The sequence below is a fragment of the Battus philenor genome, unplaced genomic scaffold, assembly GCF_028537555.1.
Source record: "Battus philenor isolate CCGP_79_NKW_IND1 unplaced genomic scaffold, ilBatPhil1.0.hap1 SCAF_28, whole genome shotgun sequence".
Classification (NCBI taxonomy): domain Eukaryota; kingdom Metazoa; phylum Arthropoda; class Insecta; order Lepidoptera; family Papilionidae; genus Battus; species Battus philenor.
Window position 1 is genome coordinate 7577647 of NW_027181691.1, and position 23655 is coordinate 7601301.

General features: G+C 32.4%; 1 protein-coding gene across 1 annotated transcript; it reads right to left on the reverse strand.

Moving 5' to 3' along the window:
• Positions 1–233: 233 nt before the first annotated feature.
• On the reverse strand, positions 234–20764 carry Osi4 (Osiris 4). Its single transcript, XM_068769293.1, has 5 exons — positions 20425–20764; positions 12976–13056; positions 3206–3404; positions 2235–2488; positions 234–449 (listed from the first exon to the last, which is right to left on the reverse strand). Exons 1-5 carry the CDS (start codon positions 20762–20764, stop codon positions 367–369), a joined length of 957 nt encoding a protein of 318 aa, XP_068625394.1. The 3' UTR covers positions 234–366.
• Positions 20765–23655: the final 2891 nt, after the last annotated feature.

Below are 23655 nucleotides of genomic sequence, written 5' to 3' on the forward strand. Positions count from 1 at the left end.
ATTAACTATATTTAAATAAGCAGTCTTATGCGATGCTTTAAATGATTCGACCTTTTAGTATGAGTAGAAAACCAAGGAACTTTAAATTCAAGAAACTGGTCTAGCTATTTAAAACACCGCGACTACATAACGTCAATAGCTAAATGTCAGATTACCACGTCATACTCATAAGTCATAAAGCAGACAGGACCAAGCTGACGTGGTAATCTGACATTTAGCTGTCTCTAACTAAAGCCACTTGGTCCAATGTTTCGTCCAGATTACATCCAAATGTCCAATTTTGTTACTGATTAGTCGGCGCGGCCATTGTGGGGGCGTACATTTGTGGCATACTGTATACAGGCATCGACATCGACCCGGAATTGGCTAGCGGCGGGATTTCTGGTAGGCCAAATAGGAATCTGAAGTAGCGCGCGAGGTTCCATAAAACATTGGACGTCCCCGGTACCCTGTGCAACATAATAACAGTTATACAACGAAGACTAGTTCACAGATCATAACCAGAGATCGGATTTTAAATTTAGCTCATTATTGAAATTATTTTATTGACTTTTTACAGATCATTGTGATTATTTGTATAGGCCAAGAAAAAATATCAGAGAAACTAAATTTGATACCAAATTGAGTTAGCCTATGATCACATCTATCTACTTAAAAGAAAACTAAATGGGTTTAAAACGCATTTTCAGTTGAAAGCAATGTTCAACAAGTTAGAGCTTGATTTGTGTCTGTTGTACGCATATGAAAACAAACAAACAGCCTCACTTTAGCAGGTAGAGATTCCAAAAACAATTTATTTTATTAATTTCAACATCATATAATAACTCATTGAAGTTAATAAATAAAAAAAATATTTGAAATAAATGCAATTGAATGATCACTATTATCCGATCTCTGACCAATCTTATACACCATACAAATTATTAAATTAAACAATGAAAGTCCTTTTGACAATTATCTTCATTCACTTGATAATATGTATTGTAATTTTAATATTATGACACTGGTAGAACAAGTGACTTTTCAGTGCTAATGTACTAAATAATTGAAATAAGACAATTGTCAATTATTACAATAGTTAATTATATAGAATATTTACAAAGCACCCACTTAATTGAAGTAACATATTGTATTTACGATTTCGAATTAAAAACCGTCACCGTTTCTGTGATTTTGTGATGACTAAACTAAATGCTTATATAAATGCATACACCTTTATTCTTGGAACATAATTTACTAGTCTTGAAACTAAAATTTACTAGTTACTTTTATTTTAGGTTTCTTTCTTTTATCTTTTGATTTAGATTTAGTTTTTTTCTTTTTTCCTGTGAGATTTCCAATATATTGTTTATGTAATACCTCCGCTAGGTCTAACATACCTCCTATTGCATCGATACTGTACATTACCATATTATGCGCTAAACTGTAATATGTTGGAGGTTTTTCCTTTTTCTTTGAATTTTGAATGTAATCTTTGGCGAATTCCTCAGCGTGTTTAAAAATGACGGATACTGGATCAAACAGAAGTTCTAGAAATGATAGAAATTCTCTTCCAGAGACAATAAGATTTTGGTCACCGTGCGATTTTAATTTTTCTGATTCACTTATGGTTTCCGATTTCATACTTATATTTCTTTTAGTTCGCTTATATTTTCTTTTAATTTTTCTCTTATTCGGTTGTGTATTGCTTTTAGCATTTGTGTTATTCTTTATAATTGGTGTAACGATTGGTTTCCAATCACTGGATCCACTCAATATATCATTTTCGTTTTCTATTTCTGTTTCATTCTTTTTAATAGTTTCCTTTTTATATTGTGTCAGACGACTATTGTTAGGCTTTGTTGTAAAAATGTTAGGATTAACAAAATATTTAACTCTAGGATAATAATATGTGAATGGATAATTAAATGAATACTTTTTAGTTTTAATATAGTCGTGTAAATCTTTGTTATGCCGTAGCCTATCTAAGTTGATTTTAAGTTCAGTGTACTTCTTAGTTCGTGGCGTCATCCGATAGTTCATTTTTCGTTGGGCTATGAATCTCGGTTGAGGTATTAGAAACTCTTTTCTATTGTTTTCATCAGTGTTCGTTTCGCTGCTACTTGTCGTCGTGACATCGGTATCGAGGCCGCGGAACGTCGCCGGCATCGCGTAGAATACATTCGCTATGGGCTCCACGATATTTCTTAGCGGGCGAAAAATCGGTTCGAGAAATTTTAGGAATTTTGACTTACCATCCCATCTTTCGGAAGCGGATCTTGTGGAGTTTAGTAGTAAAGTTGGCGATTGCTGGGACTGCTGAGCAGTGACTTCATTCTGTTGGATAACCCCTTGCGAGTGGGTTTGCGAGCCCAGAGCTGTTGGGTTATACATCTCTGGGGATGCAAATTGCGTATTTACTCCTTGAACGGAGTAAGCTTGCGATGATCCGCTCGGAAAGTCAATCGGATATTGCGAGTACACATACGGGTTATTTGACAAACCGACGCTGTAATTTAAAGAAATTTTATAGTCAGTTACTTCATAGCTTCAACTCTCTTCGTTGCGATATCTGTCGAGTCAAGTTCTGTTCATTTTAAAGTCGATCTAGTCTCTTTCTCTTCTGTCAGCACATTCATCTCTATATGCCTTATTCTTTTCTTAAACGTTTCTGTTAATTTAGCCGAGTTAAGTCTTTTAGAAGTCAGTGCCACTCGTGAAATTTACAAATGTCAAGTTATCTACATAAATTCTGAAGGGTGAGGCGTCTAATCAAGAGTCGTGAGTCAGATGTCAGTCACAGTAGAGTATATTGTCCTATTACATACGGTCAGAAAGGTTAATCAATGTAAGAAGTACTGTGTCAAACTAGATCTAAGTTTAAATTAATTTTTCCCAAATTAAAGATAGTTTGAACTAATACACTTGGCAGTACAATACTGTAATAACTATTAATGTGTGTAAGAATAAAAACATTATGATAATATTTACTGTGTATGTTTTAAAACTAATTTGCCGATGTTAAGAAATTGTCTGATTTGGTGAGAAATAAAATATTAAAATAGTTGATGGTCTCAGGTTTAAAAAAATTGAAAATTTATTAACAGACACATTTACAATAAAAACTGTAAGCTAGTGTAGCAATTGCTATAATATGTTTATAGTCTACAGTATATACACATTTAAATAGTGAAGCCTTTTTTTTAAAATCGTGTTAAACACTCACCCATTACTATAGCTCTCGTAGAACTTCTTCATGGCCATGCCTATTGTGACAATGAGCGCCAGTTTGCTCGTGAAAAATGCCTTCAAAGTAATCGCCGTGACCATAGCCATAGCAAACATCACGGCGCCCGTTGACTTCATGCCAAATAAAAGGGGAACAACTGCTTGAAGCATCTTACGTTTATGTACCTTCTTCCTTTCTGAAAATATAGAAAGTATGTTTAATTAATAAAATGTTCGTGTTAATTAATTTAATCATCATCATCGTCATGAGTCTGTCCACAGCTGGACAAGTCCACCTCATAGATTTCTAGTAGGACCGATCGGAGATGGCATGTATCCAGCAACTTTCGATAAGACGTCGTTGGTCTGTCCATTTTGTGAGTAACTCATTAAAGCATGGTTGCACGGACTTATTAAGATTAGAGGCCACTCGGGCAAATCATGAACTGATGGTGAGCCGGCCGCCAGAAGTATAGGTAATTAAAGACAATAAAGAATTGATAATAATTAGAGTTCAATATTTTTCCATTGTACGAGAGTATTATTTTTGCTGTCGGCGGGCCACCAGTATTCGACCGGCGGGCTGCGGTCTGTGCATTCATGCATTAAAGATTAATACGCAATTTGATAAAACCGGCAAATAATATCTTTAAAATAAGTAAGAATCTGGTTGAATCAAAATTGATATAAACACAAATAAATATTATAATACGTCTTAAATCTGCATAGAAAAAAAAATTTGTAGCTATTAAAAGAAAATCACTTAAAATTTACTGATACAATAAAAAAACATCAGAAGAATATCAAGAGCATATTTAATATACACAATCTCGAAAGAAATTGAGAGTGTAATGTGATTTGGAATTCGAAACGCGTACCCTCGTTACAACGTAGTATGAACTTAAGGGTGAGCCTTTAAAGATCGTATGTGGGCGTACAAACGTAGAATGATAACGTATGGAATTATCATAACAGACGTGAATATGACAAGTAAAATCTTAAACCATTTATGTCACTTATGTTGATTTTTTATTTTAAATACATTTTTTTTTTGGTATTGGAAGGTAACTGCAGCTCGCTGAACATCATCAGCCTTTGATCAACAGGACCCATCGGAAGTGGCCTATTTCTATCATCATCGGACGACCTAGTTCAGGTTATCCGTCTGCCTGGAGGGTGTACATCCCACACCACGCTTGCCGATCCGAGGCAGCTGCGCGGCTTGGGCCTCTCCAATCCACTGTTATGGCGTACTTAACATTATTTCTTACTTAACATAATATAAGCTGTTATAAAAATACTGATAGATTATATAATATTATATCGTTGTCTCCGATATCCAGCATGTATTTAATATAAGAAAGTTCCTATCTGTGACATGGTGTATCGTATATATCCAATACATACATATATATCACACTGACTGTATTCTCCGCCAAGTAATCTATCATTATATCCCTTTTAAATATTTAGATTTAATCACATTCTTCATCATTTTTATCGATCTTTCTTAATACTCTGTAAAATTAAAAACTCAAGGCAATTCCGTGTAATGTTTTTGAATTTCAAATGCCTTCTAAATTCAAAAATGAGTAATAGTATTCAATTTTTCCTAAAAAAATTCTTCTTTTTATTTAGTTTAGATATCTGTTTTTTTTTTTTAATTCGTTGAGTTGTTGTTGCTTGTCACTAACGTTGCAATTATCTAATAATATCTAATTTAATAAATATTATTATAAATAAACCAAAATATAGGAAATCCAAAAATACGAGGAATTTAAAAAATTAGCATTTCATAAATTTAAAGAGATTAAAAACATAAACTTGTAAATAAATCCCATTAAAGTGTCATGGATTTTAGATAATAATTACAATGTGGAATTATTTTCTCTACTACACAATTGAAGTCATTGTAAAAGTAACAACAAAAGAAACAGTCCGAGTTGTGAGAGTTTTTCTCGGATCAGGAAGCATTGAAAGCTTAGTAGCTTTGAGTTGAAGGATGCAATTATATCTGATTCTTGTTTCTATTGAATTGGGCTTTTCTGGCATTCTGACTGACACTGATAAATTATTCCTGTAAACATTCTTAAGTAGATAATAATATAAATATTATTGAAACGTAGCCGCTTGTGTATTAGTTACTATAATTGGCCCAGTGTAATAAAACAGAGCTTACTTTAATAATATTCAAAATATTAATACTATGTTTAATAAACTATTCAAGTAGAATACACTCTATGTAAGATGAAAAGTTATATCTTATTCTTTAATCAAATACGTAGTGCTCGAGTCCAAAATTAATTTACTCCTCATTTCATTCTACTTGTAATATGTGTATATTACAAGTAGAACCACTAACTTAATTATTCTATAACTTATTCTAAGATTGTGGTGAGTTCATTGACACTACTAGATTTTCAGACGAACTTGCAATTACTGGTTAAGTGTTAACTTTTATTTATTTATCATCACCCACCAAATAGCGATGGAGAGGGTGATAAAAGATTCGCTGTTTGACTTAATCGTAAACGAGGAGATCCGCAGAACTAAAGTCATGGATGTAGTATGAAAAATTGCTCTATCTAAATAAAATATAATCTAAAATTTTGTCTCTTAACCATCTTAAGTACTTGGTAAGTATGCATTTAATGTACACACAGTAGAGAAGATTTCGTCTTTATGAGGATAAAATGAATGAAAGGCTAATGTTTCCATCACAACGAAATAGACGCATCTCTAGAGTAGTTGTAGTCTAATGGTAGAGGACTTTGACTTGCAATCGCAGGTCGCAGGCTCGATTCCTGGGATTTAATCTCATAATATATAATTCACACTGTGCTATCATTATATAGAATTGTAATTGCTCACAAACAAGTTTACAGAGAATGACCAGCAGTGTCTTCTGCGTTTCATAATATCACACTGCGATTGCCAACTCGCCGGCCAAATGTGGAGATTATGGTATATCCCCCCAATAGATATTTTTGGAAGAGGCCTTTATCTTGCAGTGGGCGTCTATGGGCTGAAACAACTACGTCGATCCTTGGACATTTTAGAAATGATAATTGTCTGATTAAAGAAATCAATAAAGGAGTTATTTACGTTAATAATACGCATTGAATTCTTTAATACATTACCAATTCTATTAGTCAATAGGTGTTGTCTTTAAGAACTAATAAAGTTTAAGTCGAATGTTCTATGTAAACTGGCTCGTAAAACAATTTTGTGATGACTTCTTGCGATAAATATTATCAAGTTGCCACTACAAATTCGGATGTAACATTTCGAATAGATTTATACATCGAATAGATTCAGTTTTTTATGCCTTTACAACACAAATCATAAAACAATAAAACCTTGAGCACTTTATTTACAATAAAGGCAATAATTTATGACAAGGCGAACCTATTTTGTCTTAATGGCGATGTTTTTAAGAGCAAATAACTTTTGGAGTTTCTTAGATTGTAATTTATTAGTTTAATAAATTATTTGTTTTTGATAGGAAATATAATATGCTGTAAGAAATTTGGTGTAAAAATGTTTTGGTTTTTTTTTTCAAGTTTCAAATAGAATTTCTATTAGTGAAGTTCTGATAATATTTTATTTTTACTCTCTGTTTTATTTTTAATCGTCATCATCATCATCTCTTCATCTACAGAAGTACTTTTTGTTGACCTGACTTACACTACTGCCTGATTAGGATTTGTAGTGTTCAGTAGTAGGATTCCTACAACCTATTCATCATGTGTCTTCTCCATAAATTACCAAAACGATCAGTTTGAAGCGGTCTACTTTCAGCTTTTTTCGATGACTTTAACAAGTTTGTCTGTCCAACATGCGACTAGATGCCGTACGTTACATTTGCCGACCTGTGGTTACTTTTGCTGCGGAACATCTAGTTCCTTATTCGATCTCACTGTGAAATCCCGAACATAGCCTTCACAGCTCGATAAGCAACTGAGAACTTTCAGGATTTAATTGTTAATAATTTATTATTTTCTTACTTATTGGACATAAAAATCTTCTTAAAGATAGGACATAGATAACAGCTGCCTTTGTACGATTAAATTCGTTATAGGGCAGTCACCGCATACAACGGCGTGAATAAGGTAGTCTGTCCTTCATCTTAAGGGTGAACAACACAGTAATTCCCGATCCATAGTATTCAATCCAGAACCAAAGTACCATAGCAGCCATTTAACCCGCGAGCTATATTACAATTAGGGTAAATTTTTTTTAACTAAAAATCAATTCGTTTGTGAAAACACTCACTGAACAAATGAACGTAACTTACTAAAGTGATTTAATCATCCCATATTCTCGAAAATACGTGACACAATACTCGTTCAGAAAATTAAATAGCAAAACCTAAATAGCATCGATGCTAAAAGCAGATGTGGCGGACTACAGTAGCATTGTTGGAAAAGTTAACAAAACTATCTTACGACTCGAAATAACTGATCATTTTTACGACTCCTCGGGTTATTTGCATTGAAGATGCCTCTGTGGTAATTCTATTAATATAATCGACATAATATGCTAGCATTTAAAGGATTCATACTGCGAGCTTTTAGCGTTCTAGGTAAAGGGGCTCGGTATGGTTCTAGGTACTGACTGCTTAGAGGCGACCCCTTGTATTACATTAGAATTCAGCTTTTCCGATCAGATTCTTCTCTATATCTAACTAAATTTTAAATGATCCTACCGATGCCGCTTTAGCCGCCCGTTCCAATAATAAGCTGATGTTTGCAGATGCCAGGTCAAAATCCTTCAGAACGTTTCGCTGTTATACCACTCACTTCTTCCTTCACTGTAAATTTCATGCTAGTTGTATCGTTGACTAGATTGTTTATTCGGTCATCGGTCAAGAAGACTTTACTGCTATATCCTCAGGAATTCTACTATCTGGAGCTGCTTCCAAAATAGAGTCGAGATTTTAATTTTTTTTTCTGCGCCCTTGCCAATGGCAAACACCAATACCTAACATAGAAAGTTATCTACTAAAATCTCACAAAGCCCACAAATTAATTTATTTAAAAAAAATGTCTATGAAATTAAAAGTGAATTCTTGTTACTTAAAACACAGTGTAGTTAAAGTATACTCTTCTGTAAACTTAAGCTTTTGAGATTAAATGTTTCTAAATGTATTCAAATAAGAATTCAAAATGTATTTTAAATATTTATATCGTTACTTAGAAAAACGAGTCACGCGACAATTCGTGAAAAAATGTAAATAGATTAAGATATTTACACGAAAGTGAACACAATACGTGTAAATACTCGTACAACACGCACGCGAATTTAGAGATCGTTTCTTAGAAAACCGCAAGAGAAAATTCATAAATTATTCGAACCGAGTCCAATGGAATCCAGTGGTAATTCGCTTTGAATGAAAAAAATGATTTATCAATACTTATGGGTTAATAAATGTTTACGAAAATTTTATAATGGCTGCATTTTAAATGAAAGTATTTTTTTTGCGGGGATTCCCAATTGGCCTGAAAAAAAAATTAAAAAGTTTTGTGTGCTGTGTGCATATGTTGATAAATGTTATTACAGAATAAAGCAAATTTCATTAAGATTGTATCCAGGAGGTGCAAACAGTTGTGTAAATATTACATTTTTACTTGAAGAACTACTTGCAGTGATGTATGTCCATTGGCATATACGGCTTCCCTTTCTGTAATAGCAAAAGGCTAAACGAGCTTAACCAAAACCTATTCTCGAAGGAGGACACGGAACATTAGGCAACTTTACATTGATTATCACATTGAGATGATGATTCGAACAGTGTGACTTCTGCTCACAAACTGTAAAAATATCTCGAAGAAACAGACCTGTTCTGAGAACGAAGACGAAAAATCTGAAGGAAATGACATTCGCTACTTAAACTACAACTTCTTCAAGCATATGAAATTTACCAAACTGACATGCCACAAATTTTTTAAAAATAATACTACTACGTTTCGGTTTTGTTTGATTCAGAATGATTTGTAATTAAAAAATAACTACATTATATTACACAAAAAATCCAAGTTTAAAAGCCACTTTAGCAAATATGGCTTGAAGTTTTTAAAATTCTTAATTTATTTTAGTGATTATTATTTTAAAAAAATTAACGTCATACTTTTGGTATTTATACTTGTATTTAAAATCTTTAAGGAGTTACACAAGATTATTTTTCGTTTTGTTAAGTCGATTTCAGGAGTAAGGTAGCTTATATGTATAATATAAGCTATAAAGTAAATAAAAAGGAAACATTGAGGAGACTAGTTCCATTTATAAATTATCTCGTAGACAACGACTGATATTTAGTGTAATAAAATCTGAGTCACTTCTTGGTAGATTTGTTCTTAATAGACCGTACAAGTGACTGATAGTAAATGCTTTAAACAGTACTTTAGGCTTTTACATGTTCTGTCTTAAGAACGATATTACTGGAGATAGGCAAATTTGATCCTTGTACTGCAAGGCATAAATCCCCTAAAGATATCCGTATAGTCGTACACCGCCCGCATTCAGCGATTTCCCGCGACCTTAACAATGTCGACAAACCACGTAGTTATGGGCCTATATCCGCCGCATCTATGCGCTTGTGAATGCCATTCGAGAATCTTACAGTCCCATTGGCCATTTTCACTACTACCAAATATCTGAAGTACACTATTACCAAATGACCATATCTTTTTAACCCAAAATCGCTGTTTATTATATTAAAGTTTATTTAAACTCCGCAGATCTTTTTTTATCATCATCATCATGCCAGTTGTAGACGCCCACTGCAAGGTATAATTGAAAGATCGCCTCAACGACCGGTCGTACGCTGCATCCAGGGACTTCCAGCGACGTTAACTATTATTTTTTACTAATACATAAATACCACCTTCATTATCAAGGACTATTTATTATAGCCTTACAAAAAATCGACAAAGAATTGTTATTACTGATGTTATATCATATTTTCTTACGGCATTCAATTCATTTAAACATACAAATTTGCACTTATCTCACGTCACGTACTAACTAAAATTCTTATATATACACGATCATAATTTTTTATTAGGTTATAAAAATATGAAACGAAATCACAGTATCGTATTCTAAGGCATTTCTATGACTATTGAACTTTCGGTAATGTTGTTATTTTTTTAATTACATTTTCGTTTTTTCTTTTAGATGGAAGGAATAGTTTTTATATAGCAACAATTATACATTTCACATATAAATTTGATAACTTAGATATTGTTTTGCAGTATAAATTTACTACTAAATTCTGAAAATAATTCTATGGGAAATTTCGTAATACTGTGTATTTAAACAGACAAAAAGGAATTCTTTTAATATTCTACTTCTATATATCCATCGTATATATTCTATATATCCATCATCCAAACAAAGATAATACAAACATCGATTAAGTCAAAAAATAAGCGGTGTAGGGAAACGAACAAATTCGATGTAAAAATGAGGTTGCCTATATTACTTAAAAAAAATTGCGAGCTGTAGTGAGCCTGCCATATCTGTCGTATTTACATCAGCAGATGGTGGCGAAGGATTTGAAATAAAAGGCGTGTAATGGACGATCGACATATATCTAATATGGAAACTTCATTTAAAGACTGACGACTTAAAACAGCTGCAGTAATTGGGTGGTGATAAAAGTAGGTGAAGACTTTATAGAAGGACTTTATGGAAGGAGCAAATAGTCTAGCATTTTCTTCTGGTAATATTCTTGTCGATTCAGTTGTCGGCTACTACAAAGCCTAGGATACATTTGGCTGGCCAATTGGCATCGCATTGTGCTGTAATGGTACAAAGAGTATTTTGCTACCCGCGCCTGTAAATTTGTTTGTGAGGAGTGGCAATTCTATGTAATTTAAGTATAAAGTGTAAATTATATAGACCTCTACTGCCAGATTACCACTACTTGATAAAGTACACTCAGATACAGTAAGTAAACTTCCAGTATATAGTATTGTATGTATTGAGTATAAATGTATTATGTTATGTATTCCTAACTTATGTCCAACACTGATTTCCTACTTAACCCCATATTGGCAATTTCTTGACTCACACCATGAAAAAAATCTACGGTAATTAACTAATCTTTTACTAATTTAACCTTCTCATCAATCTCACTTCAAATGTGTGAATTAGATAAGATTTTATCGTAGGGATCGAACCTGCGACCTACGATCGCACGTCTCAGTCCTCTACTGCAGGGCTACCACAGCTCAGCAGTTGGTGGTATTTTACTGAAGGCATATTATAACACATATAAACAGATAAATAACGGTAAACTATTATTTATAGAAAGAAGGAAAACGAGAATTGGACATAAAAGCTTATTGCAATAAGTCTTCATTAATGAAAACCAAATCATATAATATAATATATTTTGAATTAGTATTCATGTAGGTATAGATGAAGCGTGGTTAGGTATGGGAATGTTACTTAACAAAAACTGTATTGTCATCAGTATAAAGTCGAGATTTTTTTGGAATTTTTGCTACATTATATAGAAAAATTAACCCACATATAGCCCAGTGGATTGACAAGTTGATGTAGCAGTGAGCAAGCCATATAATACTCTAGAAATAAACTTGAAGGTTTGATTTACTTGTTGAAAATCTATAGGGCAAGCTTATGTCCAGCGGTGGACGTTCTACGATTAAAAATGTGGCAATGACAGTAAAATTAAAAAGTCAATTATTTCATAATCAAAATTATACAAGGAATACCTAACGTTATTATACAAAAATAAAACTTGTACGTAAATTTGTCGTAACATCTTTAAAAATATATGTATAAATATTTTGTACCCCAAACTTGTAATATATCAGGGATTGATTTATTAATGTATTTTTTGTTATTTGTACAAGATTATTGAAAATAATGTGTAAAGATATTCAGGTCCTCCGTTGACAATGTAAATATCAAAGAGAAGGCTTGCACACATTATCCATATAGATAATAGAATTAATAAATTATTTAGGATAAATATAATATAAGAATTGATTATTATATAATAAAGCAGCGAATACACAAAAAATTAATGGATTAAAATTTTTCAATCAGCAATCTAGGTAAATAATAAGGAAGTAAGAATCAGGTACCGTAACGAAAAAAAAATTAAGTAATGAATTAGCCGCAAGATAAAATGTAAAAAGTAGAAATAATATATATATCAAATATAAAAGATCAGACAGGCAGAGATTGCAAATGGCTTTCTGTCTGTCAGATTAAAGCAACACTCTATCGCACGCAAATATTAACCCGTGGGTCTCGACGGCAAGATTTGAGCGAAGCCCTTTTAACAATCATCTTGTTTCTTCTTGTCATACGACTTGCTTTTAAAAACGCCTTCGAAACGAAAACTACGCCTTGACAAACGTCACCACAGCTAACAGCCTATTTGCTATGCCGCGCGACTGTCGTAACCTTTTATAATATCATTATCCTGGGTATGTAAATATACATAAAATTTTGTATGAAAGTTGTATGGAAAATATGCGGTTTTCTTGTCAAAAACAGTGTTTCATTTCAGTTATATATGAATCTACGACCACGTATATATACATCGATGTTTCTATTGATGAATTTTTTATTCGAAGTTGACAAAACTTCTCCGAATTAACATAATTTGGTAATAAGTCCAATAAATAATAAATTAGTAATTAAAAAATTAAAATTAATATTTGTAATATGAGAACTTATTGCATTTAAAATTCATTGCTTATTATTATTAAATATTTATCTACTTACTAATACGCATCTTTGGTAGTTTGTCATCCGATAAGTCTTCCATTTTACTAGGCGATTTCTTGACGACCGGCTCTGGTTCATCTGAAATAATAAATGAACGTATTAATTTGTTACCAATATTATATATATAGTTGCTGACACTGTTATTAAACAGCGGTAAAGGGTAGAGGAGTGAGACTTGCGATCGCAGGTCTCGGGTTCAATTCTCGTCATATAATCTTATATAAATCACACTTTGTACATTAATTATATATGACTGACAGTGCTCACAAATTAATTCAGTTCAAACTCAAGAGGAAACGCAGTATCATCTTCTGCATACTATATACCACACTGCGATCAGTCCACCTGGCAAGCATGTCGATTTTGGTATATCATCACAAGATTATTTTTAGAGGACGTCTGCCTTATGCCTTTTAGCGATATCTATAGCCAGAAATATCTCCACATGAGTCGTCGAGAGAACTTCATTATAAAATAGTAATAAATGTTTTGTGTGTAATTATAACAACCATTTTATATATTTGTAACAACATTTTTTTTTTGGTTTAGATCTACACCTATCTGCGTTACTGGTACGTATGGATTCCGCTAGCTTCAAGGAGATCTAGGAGATGTACCACTGGATTTATAATTATTTCCGGAAATCAAATAAATTCAAATAATATTCTTACATTGTTATAGAAAGTAACGAAAAATAATTTAACAGAAATATATACCAGAGTATTATTAACTTTCTGAACTATAACGTTTACAACAAATTACTCGTAGTATTAAATTTATTATAACATTTACATATAAGACATTTTAAAAGTATATTATAAATTTTAACAGGTTAAGTGATTCTCTTGTATTTCCAGTAAAATTGTGAATATACAGCAAACCCGTAAACTGTTACAATTTTTAACGATTAAAAAGCCAAAATAAAGAATAGTTTTAAAAAGTAAGCGAATAACTCTAAGTATATACAAGATATGGGAATAATAGTACAAAATAAATTGTACGCGTTTTAAGTGATACGTGTTTAGAATCAAAATGTACATTGACTGAACTAATAATTTCACTTGAAATGAAAAACAAAAAGACGTTATGGAAATTTTCGTTATTTTATACATTTATATTTTGTAAAGAATATTTACAGTAAAGTCGCAGACATGAATATATCGTCAAAGTAAATATATTTATAAATGTTTTCATAAAGAACTTTAATAACTTATTTTATTTGAAATTTTACTGTTCTAGGACCCAGTTTAATAAATAGTTATTATAATAAATAGAAACGAAATTGAAAGGCTAAAATAACAAAAATTAAATAAATATCACGCGAATATATTCCCTTTGATATTTACCATATTCTTTGTATATGGGATAGGATTATGTCCAGTAGCAGAGGTCTTGCGGCCAATATGATAATGATTTAGTTCTTGTTAAATCTATTGAATCTTCGATATGGAAAGCATAGTACTAATATCTATGAATCTTAGAAGCAATATAATTCTGAAATATCTGGCCCCGTGACATTAATATAGCTACATATGTGGAAATTTAAAATAGACTGTAAAAGCCCTATTTAACTATAATTTCTTCTAATTTAATTAACTCTCTGTATAGTAATAATTTAACATATTGTACATTTATTTCAAATATAAATTGTTAGTTTATTATATGTTTATTTAAATAAAACATTTGATCATCATTCTTATTATTATACTTATAACAGTTTATCTAATATATAAAATTCTCGTGTCACGGTGTTCGAACTTGAACTCCTCCGAAACGGCTTGACTGATTGTTACCAAATTTTACATGCGTATTCAGTATGTCTGAGAATCGGCTACTATCTATTTTCCATACCCCTAAGTGATAAGGGTGGTCCACCCCTAAATTTTATTTTTAATTTTTTAGACAAATTTTTTGGTTTTTATTTTATTATGATACAGCATACAAAAATACATACAAACCTAAATTTTCACTCCTCTACGATCAACCCTTATCTTACATTTGTTAATTAAAAACTTTAATTTTTTTTGCAAAACAACGTTTGCGGGATCAGCTAGTAACTTATAAGGATTTTTATAATTAATTATCATTATCATATCAGATAACCGTGCCCTGCAAGGATAAGCCTCCCCAAAGATACCTAAGATGACCGGTTTTGCGCTGCTCGCATCCAGCAACTTCCTGAGACCTTGACAATGTCGTCGGTTCACCTGGTGAGGAATCTACCACTCCGCGTCTACCAGCTCATGGAACATTTAATTTTAGTTCCAACTCTGAAGTTGTGACAGCCCGTTAAGGCTAAAATAGACAATAATAAGCAGAAAACGGCTACTGACTAGTGTTCCTCACGAAAATTTTGTGCTCCTGTTACCACCTAACATAAACACTTTGTCACTTGGCTGAGGTTGACTATTAGAAAATAATTCTAGAAGCCTTAACAAATAAGCGACTTAAATAAAAAATAAGCAACTTTTTGTTTAAACACAAAAAATTGGCTTTCAGCTGCCATTATAATTACGAGTATTAAATATGAATTTTCTTTGTTTTCAGTCATGTCACAGAAAGAGAAAAACTTAAAACATGTCTCTTTATGTCTATTTGAGTTAGTAAAATTTTAAATTTACTACGTCGTATACTATAAATGAAAAAAAAATATCTTAGACCTTGTAATATACTTTAGCGAACTATCTACATACCTGTCAGAGAAAGTCGTTCATAGCCGTAAATTTTATGACATCATAAATTTTTACAGTCGATGTTTTACATTACACGTGGGTGGCCGTATGCCGGTATCGTGCTTTTATCAGAGGCGGAAGGGTTGGAGGGAAACGTAATCCTTTTATCGCGAAACTTTACGAGACAAGGGGTGTGAAATGAGGTCGCATAAAAACTTTGGCAGAGACAACAGTGTGAAGACTTATTAGAATTATAAAGTTCTCATTGCTCCAGAGAATTCTAAAATGTGTTTCATCTTTATAACCAAACCAAAATTGTAGATGGCTTGTTATAGCAGTGTCTACATTTACCACCACCGCCATCCTTTCAGGCGTACGGTGTCCACTAAGATAAAGTTCTGTTCCAAAGATTTCCAATAGCACCACCAGTATAAACCAGTATTAACAATATCGTTTGGAGACGACCATAAAAGTGTGTTTACTAATTTAATTGATTAATGAATGATAAATAAATAATGAACATTAAATCTTGTTTATGTTTGTAGAATAACAAGTGAAGTAAGGTTTCTGATTATATTTGTTAGTCGTTTTAATAAATGTTATGTAATGTGACTTTTTAAATATTTTACTTTACATCTTGAGCTATATCAACCAGGTTGACACAAACCCATACAAAAAATATTTATTCTTAATATATGCGCATTTTTATTTCAATCAAGTAAAACAAAAAATGTTATTCCTATTTGAATGAAAATGTAATATTTTGTATGTATAGAGAGCAATGATACCCAGCGGTAGAGGACTAAGATCGTAGTGATCTGCAGGTACGGTTCCCGGGCTAGTATAATTCACATTTTGTGCATTAATTATATAGGATTGACACTGCTCAAAAACAAACATAAGTATAGTATATTCTCTTAAATTTCTAATACGAATTTTTGTTTTACCGAAACAAGAAAAGTGACATCTCCACTACGTATTCATTTTTTTTATATCCATGTTGTGTTTATATTAAAGTTATTTTTTTATTAATATTAATAATTATTTGTATAGGTATTTATTAAGTATTATTATTATACTTAAGTGTATTTAGGTTTGTCTTTATTTTTCATTTTTAACTTATTACTAAAGTAATTATTTTATCTTTACACTGCCCTAATTGTCATATGACAGAAAGAGCCTTCGGCACTAAGTTTGCCGTTGTGCTTCATATATTATAAGAAGTGTGTAAATAAATACGTAAAATAAAAAGGCGTCTACGCAATATGTTTTGATTTTATTATAAATTTTAAAGTTTTATTAAGAATCCCTAAATATCTGAACCAAGTAATGAAACATTCTTCTATTCTTTCTTTGATGGTTTCTAATTAAATAATTAAATAAATAAATTGGTAGGTATTTAATTTCACTAACAAAACTTTTGCCCAATACCTATGCTATTCCAACTATCTTAAACTACAATATAAAAAAAAACCCTACTTTACAGAGTGACTCTTTGAAGTTATTTTTTGCTTTACGTAGCATTATTTTAAGATTATCATTACCAATTAATATTTCTCAGATAATAGAGATAAGGCAGCGCCAGACGTCCACCCATAACATGGACAGACGGCCTTATTCACGGTTTCAGCCCATAGATAGATGGCTCTAACATAATCGCCACGCCTGGCGAGTTACGATCACGGTGGGGTATTATGGTACGCAGAGAACGTTGATACACACACTTTGGACACGTATTAGTAAGCAATGTCAATCCTTTATAATTAACGCACAAAATGAATTACTGTATAAGGCTGTATCCCGGAAATCGAACCTGCGACCTACGATCTCAAGTCTCAGTCTACCACTGGGACGCTACTGCTCCACGAACTTATCAAAATCATTTAAAGATACTGGATGCAGGCCAGTTTACAACCGGTGATATTACAAATCTATGCGGTAGGCGTATGTCGACCAGTGCAGATAGATTTAGAGGACGGCATATAACATTACAGATATAAATATATTAAATTTATTAGTCATACGATATTTTATTGCAACATTATATACGAATAACATATATTTGTAATATGTCTATTTGCAACGTAGCTCATTTAAATTTCTCAGAACAACGTTTTTATTTAATACTAGCTGTGCCTACACTTACTACTACAATTGTAGACAAAAAATTTCGTTGAAGATTTTTTATAAAATAAAAGTTACCTTAGCTATTCCTTGTTATATCAGCTACCTGCCAGGATAAGTCATATCAAAATCGATCCAGCCATTTCAGAGATTAGCCGGAACAAACAGGCAGACAAAATTTTAAGAAAATGTAAAATTGGTACATGGACCGTATTGTATAATACTTCATACGCATGTAGTAAAAGACAGTTATTTTGATATTAAAAACAGAAACTCTAATTTTATTGATTTGTATAGATCTCGTAGTAATGCTTCCTATACCACATCGCAAATTGTATTTAAATTCATACGCTCCTACATTGATATGGAAACAAAATGCTTGTGTTAAAAATCTTTTAGGTTTTTTTTACAATATACATTTAGCACAAAGTCCCTAAGCCAACAGATGTATACGTGACTTTGAGAGTATTCACGATATATAAAAATAAACCTATTTTCCTACCCTTCGTAGGCTACAAAATTTTAGCGACACTTCAAGTGATCTTTTAGAAAGACTTTTATGACAGATATCAGGTAACATAGCTTGGTTAGTTGGATTGTAAAGTATATTGTATGGTCTTTTTACAACCATATAAATAATTCTACCATCCAAACTTCTATACGTAAATTCGCTTGTAGCATTATAGGCTACGAAACTTCAATGTAGATTTAATTTACATATATGAAAATGTATGCATACACTCGGTAAGATTTATATGACCCGGAACTAGGGAATATATCGCAGAAATTATCGGAGCTCCTCAAAAGGCAGCCCTCTTTCAACTCCTATAACATATCTTTGGCACGAATTCAGGTTCATCGCCTACTCGTATGTTAAGATGTGGATAACTCCATCTCTACACAAAGCCATCTAGCCAAGCGTCGTTGAAAGCACCGTTATTTCGGTTTAAACTCTTTCGTTACCCTCTTAGTGTAAAGGTAAGCCAAATAGGAATTGCCTGCTAATAAAGTAAAATAACTTTTGTCATCGTCGTCGCTATAGCTCTTAGACATCTACTGTAAGGCCTCCCATAATAATCTCTTTGTAGGGATATACCATAATCGCCACACTTGGGAGGCAGGTTTGCGGTGACATATAATGGTACGCAGATGACAATGCTGGCGCCGGAAATTTGTTTATAATCTGTGACAATCTTATTACTATTTACTTACACTTTATGCATAGTGTAAATTCTATAAGGTTGTATCATGGTAATTATACCCGTGACCTAAGATTCGACCTCGTTTGTTTACCACTGAGATAACAGGACTCGAAAATTATGCATCATAAGTAAGAAAAGGACCAATATTTAGCAATAATTATGCATCCCAAAAATAGACTTATCTTTTGTATTATGATCTAAGTTTTTGACTTGATTTTTGTGTTTTTTATTTACACAAACATGTATACATATAATTTTAATACAAGAAACAATCACGTCACGGTCGGTTGAGTAATAAAACGTGAAATGGAGCAATTAAATCCGGATGCAAACGCAGAATAGCATCGCGGGAATCTGAACGCGTGGTCCGTCACAATGTCTAATTTTTATGGACTACTTGTTCCACATCGCGTGGTTGAGTGATAAAACCGTAGAAAATTGTGTACATAATTCATAAGTTATTTATACGGACCGTACTATAAATTTTCTTCAATTAAATAGTTATCGACACATTACATAAATAACTTTTAGATTCGTGTATTATACTTGATTTGGTTTTTCATTCGGAAAATCTTTGCTACGAAAGAATTTATTCCTGCTCTAAAATGTCTTTGCTAAACGAAAAATATAGGACATGATTAACAAGAAACAATTTTTAATATTATTAGTAAATATTTTAAATATGACATATATAAAAAACTGCAGTTTTATACTGATTTATTTTTATCATAGAAGATAGCACACACTGGAAATAACGTATTCGCTTCTTGGCTATTCCAATGTTAATTAAATATGTAACTGTATATTCTTTTAAAGAAAATATACACAAAATTCCGCTGAATTTGTTTTACTTGTGTTTATGTCAGGCAGGCAATTGTAATCCGTACAGGTGATTAACTCATTTGACGCCAATAATAAATGAAAGATTTTTTGATAGCAAAACTTTTTTCTCTACATTTTTTTAGAAAATGTTATTTGAGTTTGATATATAGTTATTAAATATATAAATTATATAGTACAAAATAGTTACGTATGTCTTTTATTTTAAAATATGCAGTAGATATATGATACTCAATTATAAATTGTAATAAAAGTCAATTATATACAATAATTATGATTATTTATCGAAATTTATATGAATACGAGGGATATTTTTTTTAATTTTCATCTAAAACTTGATTAATTAAATCCATCATTTAATGAATTTATTGTAGTTCAAATAGGATTTATATTTTAAACAAACACAATACTCAGTAGTAACGTAAAAAAATAAGCTCTTTACGATTTAACAGCATGTTTTTAAAAAATAACATAAAATAGATAAAAGAAAATCTGAAGTTATGTATTGCAAGTCATTGACATTTTGTTCTCTAGAACTAAGACTTCCAAGTATAGAAAATCACACACCTTTCGAGTCTAACATTGAAAAGTATAGATGACAAACTCACCTTTACTGGACCTATTTTCAAAGACTTCTAAATCCATTGAATCGTCCTTATCTTCGGGATTCGAAAACCTGAAGGTAAAGTCGTTCCAGTCGAAACTAATGGCGTGGCTTGTTAACAGACGCGTCAGTGGTCCCTTGTTCGATCGCGCCTGCCTCGTTTTCAGGGGCTCTATCGTTAGCACATCGAAAAGTCTTACAGTTTTATGTTGCTTTATACTCGTATACAAATTCTTTGCCATGTTGTTTATACACGTTGCGTTATCCCCGCATTTCAAATCGACCACCTCGGCCCCGGCTTGGGCGAATATAGCGAAAACGACGATGCAAATTACAGCAGTCATTTTGTTCACTTTATCGTCTTAATCACCAACACAATGTCACAAGTCGTCACCAATCCATTTGTGGGTCACGCCTCCTTGGTCCGCACCACCTGCATCGGTGGTCTGTTCGTCAATGAGGCCTGGATTGGTCTGTTGATGATTTTTATCCGCCGTCACGGTGCACCGGCCTCCACGGACCGTGTGTGCAATGTTTTTTTTTTCAATGATCCGCCATGTGCATGTGTTCCTATTTATTCATCAGTGCACCACTTTTCTTTCCACCTACATCGATTATGTTCGATAATCAACCCTTCCGTGTAACGCGCAAGGCATATTATTGCAGCTTAAGAATATAGAACTTCGCTGAAAAAAACTTGTACGTTACGCACAATACAAAACCGAATAATAAGTTTGGTGAAATGATATTTTACTTTCAAAGGTACAGTCAGCATAAAGTTTAGTATATTTGCTGGCAAAACTTATAAAATGCGATCGGTCTCATTTCAGATTATTTCCGAGCAAGCTTTCTCTGCTTCAGCTTCTTGATTGTTTTTTCATTACTAAAAGTCGAGTCCGCTTTAAAACGTCTCGACGGGATCAATGTTGATCTCATTCCATGCCATATTACGTTTAGCTTTTCTTAGGGCAGTAGTAATAAGAAGTTCAGTTATTAATTAAATTAGACCAGGGAGTAGATAATATAGTGGTGATATGCTAGCGTAAACAGCAAATATTACAGTACATAAAGAACGCAGTGAGCAATTAAACCTAATAATTCCAAAGAACGTATTAGTCGTAGTCCGTATTTAAAATCAAGATTTTTGATCATAGACAAATACTGTTTGCCTATTGCGTTTACATTTTTACGTCTAAATTTTCCAGTAGATCTTTTACATCTCATTCAATTAAAATTTAAATTCGAGCAGGCCACATAGCGCAGAACAGGTTGCCAGTAAGGTTTTCAGATTCTGGCACAGAGACCATGGACCAGCAAGCTTACTTACCTAGGTAGGGAAGTCTCTGCAAAAAGTGGACAGACTCCTTTGTTTGGGTCATCGGAAGATGCTTGATACAAGCCTCTACCAACCAGTCCTACAGTGTATCTTTGGGGGTGACCTATATTCAGCAGTAATGATTTACATCTTCACCTGGTTCATAGGTTTGAAGTAGAGATTAACCTAGACTTCTTTTTAGTAACTAAAGTCGCGAACACTTATTAGGACCCTCGGCAAAGATTACAATACTTTTTTCTCTGGTTTGGTAATAAATCAGTTTTTCTTTTTCACCGAAACCAAACATTAATAAATGTTAAAATGACTTTAAAAAAATGCTCAATTGCAATCAATTATTAAAAATACGTAGGTTGTGATTGTCATATAGTTATTCTTTTATTCTATAATTATTTTAGACAAGTATCACTGTATAAACACGATCTTAATCAATATATCACGTTGGTTCCTAAAGATAACAAAGTTTTTCTTAGCAGCGTTAGCGTAGCTCTAACTATACGTCACTGTACTAGGGGAAATTCTTTGTAGCAAGAAATTTCTTTAAGAAGAAAACTCCTGCTCGATATCTCTCTCAGACCTTGTAACTAAACTGTAATTATCGAAGTATCGTCGACGTTTCAGCCCATAGACGCCCACTGCAAGACATAGGTCTACCCCAAAGATAATATATAAGAATGTATCCTGGTAATCGAACTTGCGACCTAGGATCGCAAGTCTCCGTCCTCTATCGCTGCGCTTCAATAAATTCTTCAACTAAATATGGGACTTTAAGCAAATCCTACCTAATTTCGCTGTCATTAACACAGACACACACACACACACACACACACACACACACATACAAACACATATATATATATATATATATATATATATATATATATATATTATATAAAAATTTCTTTTCAACGTTTAAGCTGACTGGACGATGTCATAATTCTATAACAATAAAAGAAATAATAGTACTGTCGAGTGGAAAATTCTTTTCGTATTTTAATTTCTAACGCTTCCAGAGAATAAGCTACCATAACTTTATCTTCTTTTTACATAATTTTGTAAATGTTTCTTTGCTTAATAATACTTTAAGCATAAATGATTATGAAAATGAAAATTAAACTAGGCATATAAAACGGAAAAATCTCTTTATGGTAATAAAAACCGACAGTTATTATTTTTTCAAATATCCAACTTACTTCAAATTGTCTTATCTATGCAGCCTAAAGGCGTCTAGTGCAAAGCATAGGCCACCCCTAAAGATATTCGGGGGCATATATCAAAATTGTAACACTTGACAAGCCATCCTTTGACGCTTCTGCCCATCCTATTAAAACACGTATGTGAGCAGTGACAATATCATGTAACTTATTCACTCAGTATAAATTATTCATAATATTCCTTATACGTATCCCGAGAGTCGAACCCATGATCTACGATGGAAAGTGTCATTCCTCTACCGCTGGGTTACCACTTCAAATGTCAAATGTACATAGGTATTTAAAAAATACGTATCACACGTACTTTTAAAAAAATTGTTTAAGGCATATGTTCTAATATTCTTAAACTTATGTTCCAAATTAAACATTGTGTACATTCTTCTCTGTGTGTTATCTATTAATATCTATTTGGTAGTAAAGAATATCCAATAAATGAAAAAAGCCTTAATACGCGTTTATAAACTTAATTACATTTTCTAGCACATTAATTTTTATCGATATCCAAAGTATAATTAGGTGTAAGGCTACATTATTTTTAATTGGGAATTTGGTCATAACCTTATAAAAATCATTAAACTCTCCCATTACTATACATTTTATATTTCTTTACTCAATAAATTTTTTTCGACAATTCTTAACTTCTAATGCTTAAGTAACCAAGACGGTATTTCTATAATCCTGTAACTAC

What these genes read in the sequence shown, in the direction of transcription:
- Osi4 (XM_068769293.1), bottom strand. Translation starts at nt 20,764, where the DNA reads ATGACTGCTGTAATTTGCATCGTCGTTTTCGCTATATTCGCCCAAGCC. An exon ending in TGAAAATAGGTCCAGTAAAG is followed by an intron (nt 13,057 to 20,424) that starts GTGAGTTTGTCA and finishes TTATTATTTCAG; the next exon opens with ATGAACCAGAGCCGGTCGTC. An exon ending in CGCTTCCGAAAGATGGGATG is followed by an intron (nt 450 to 2,234) that starts GTAAGTCAAAAT and finishes TATGTTGCACAG; the next exon opens with GGTACCGGGGACGTCCAATG.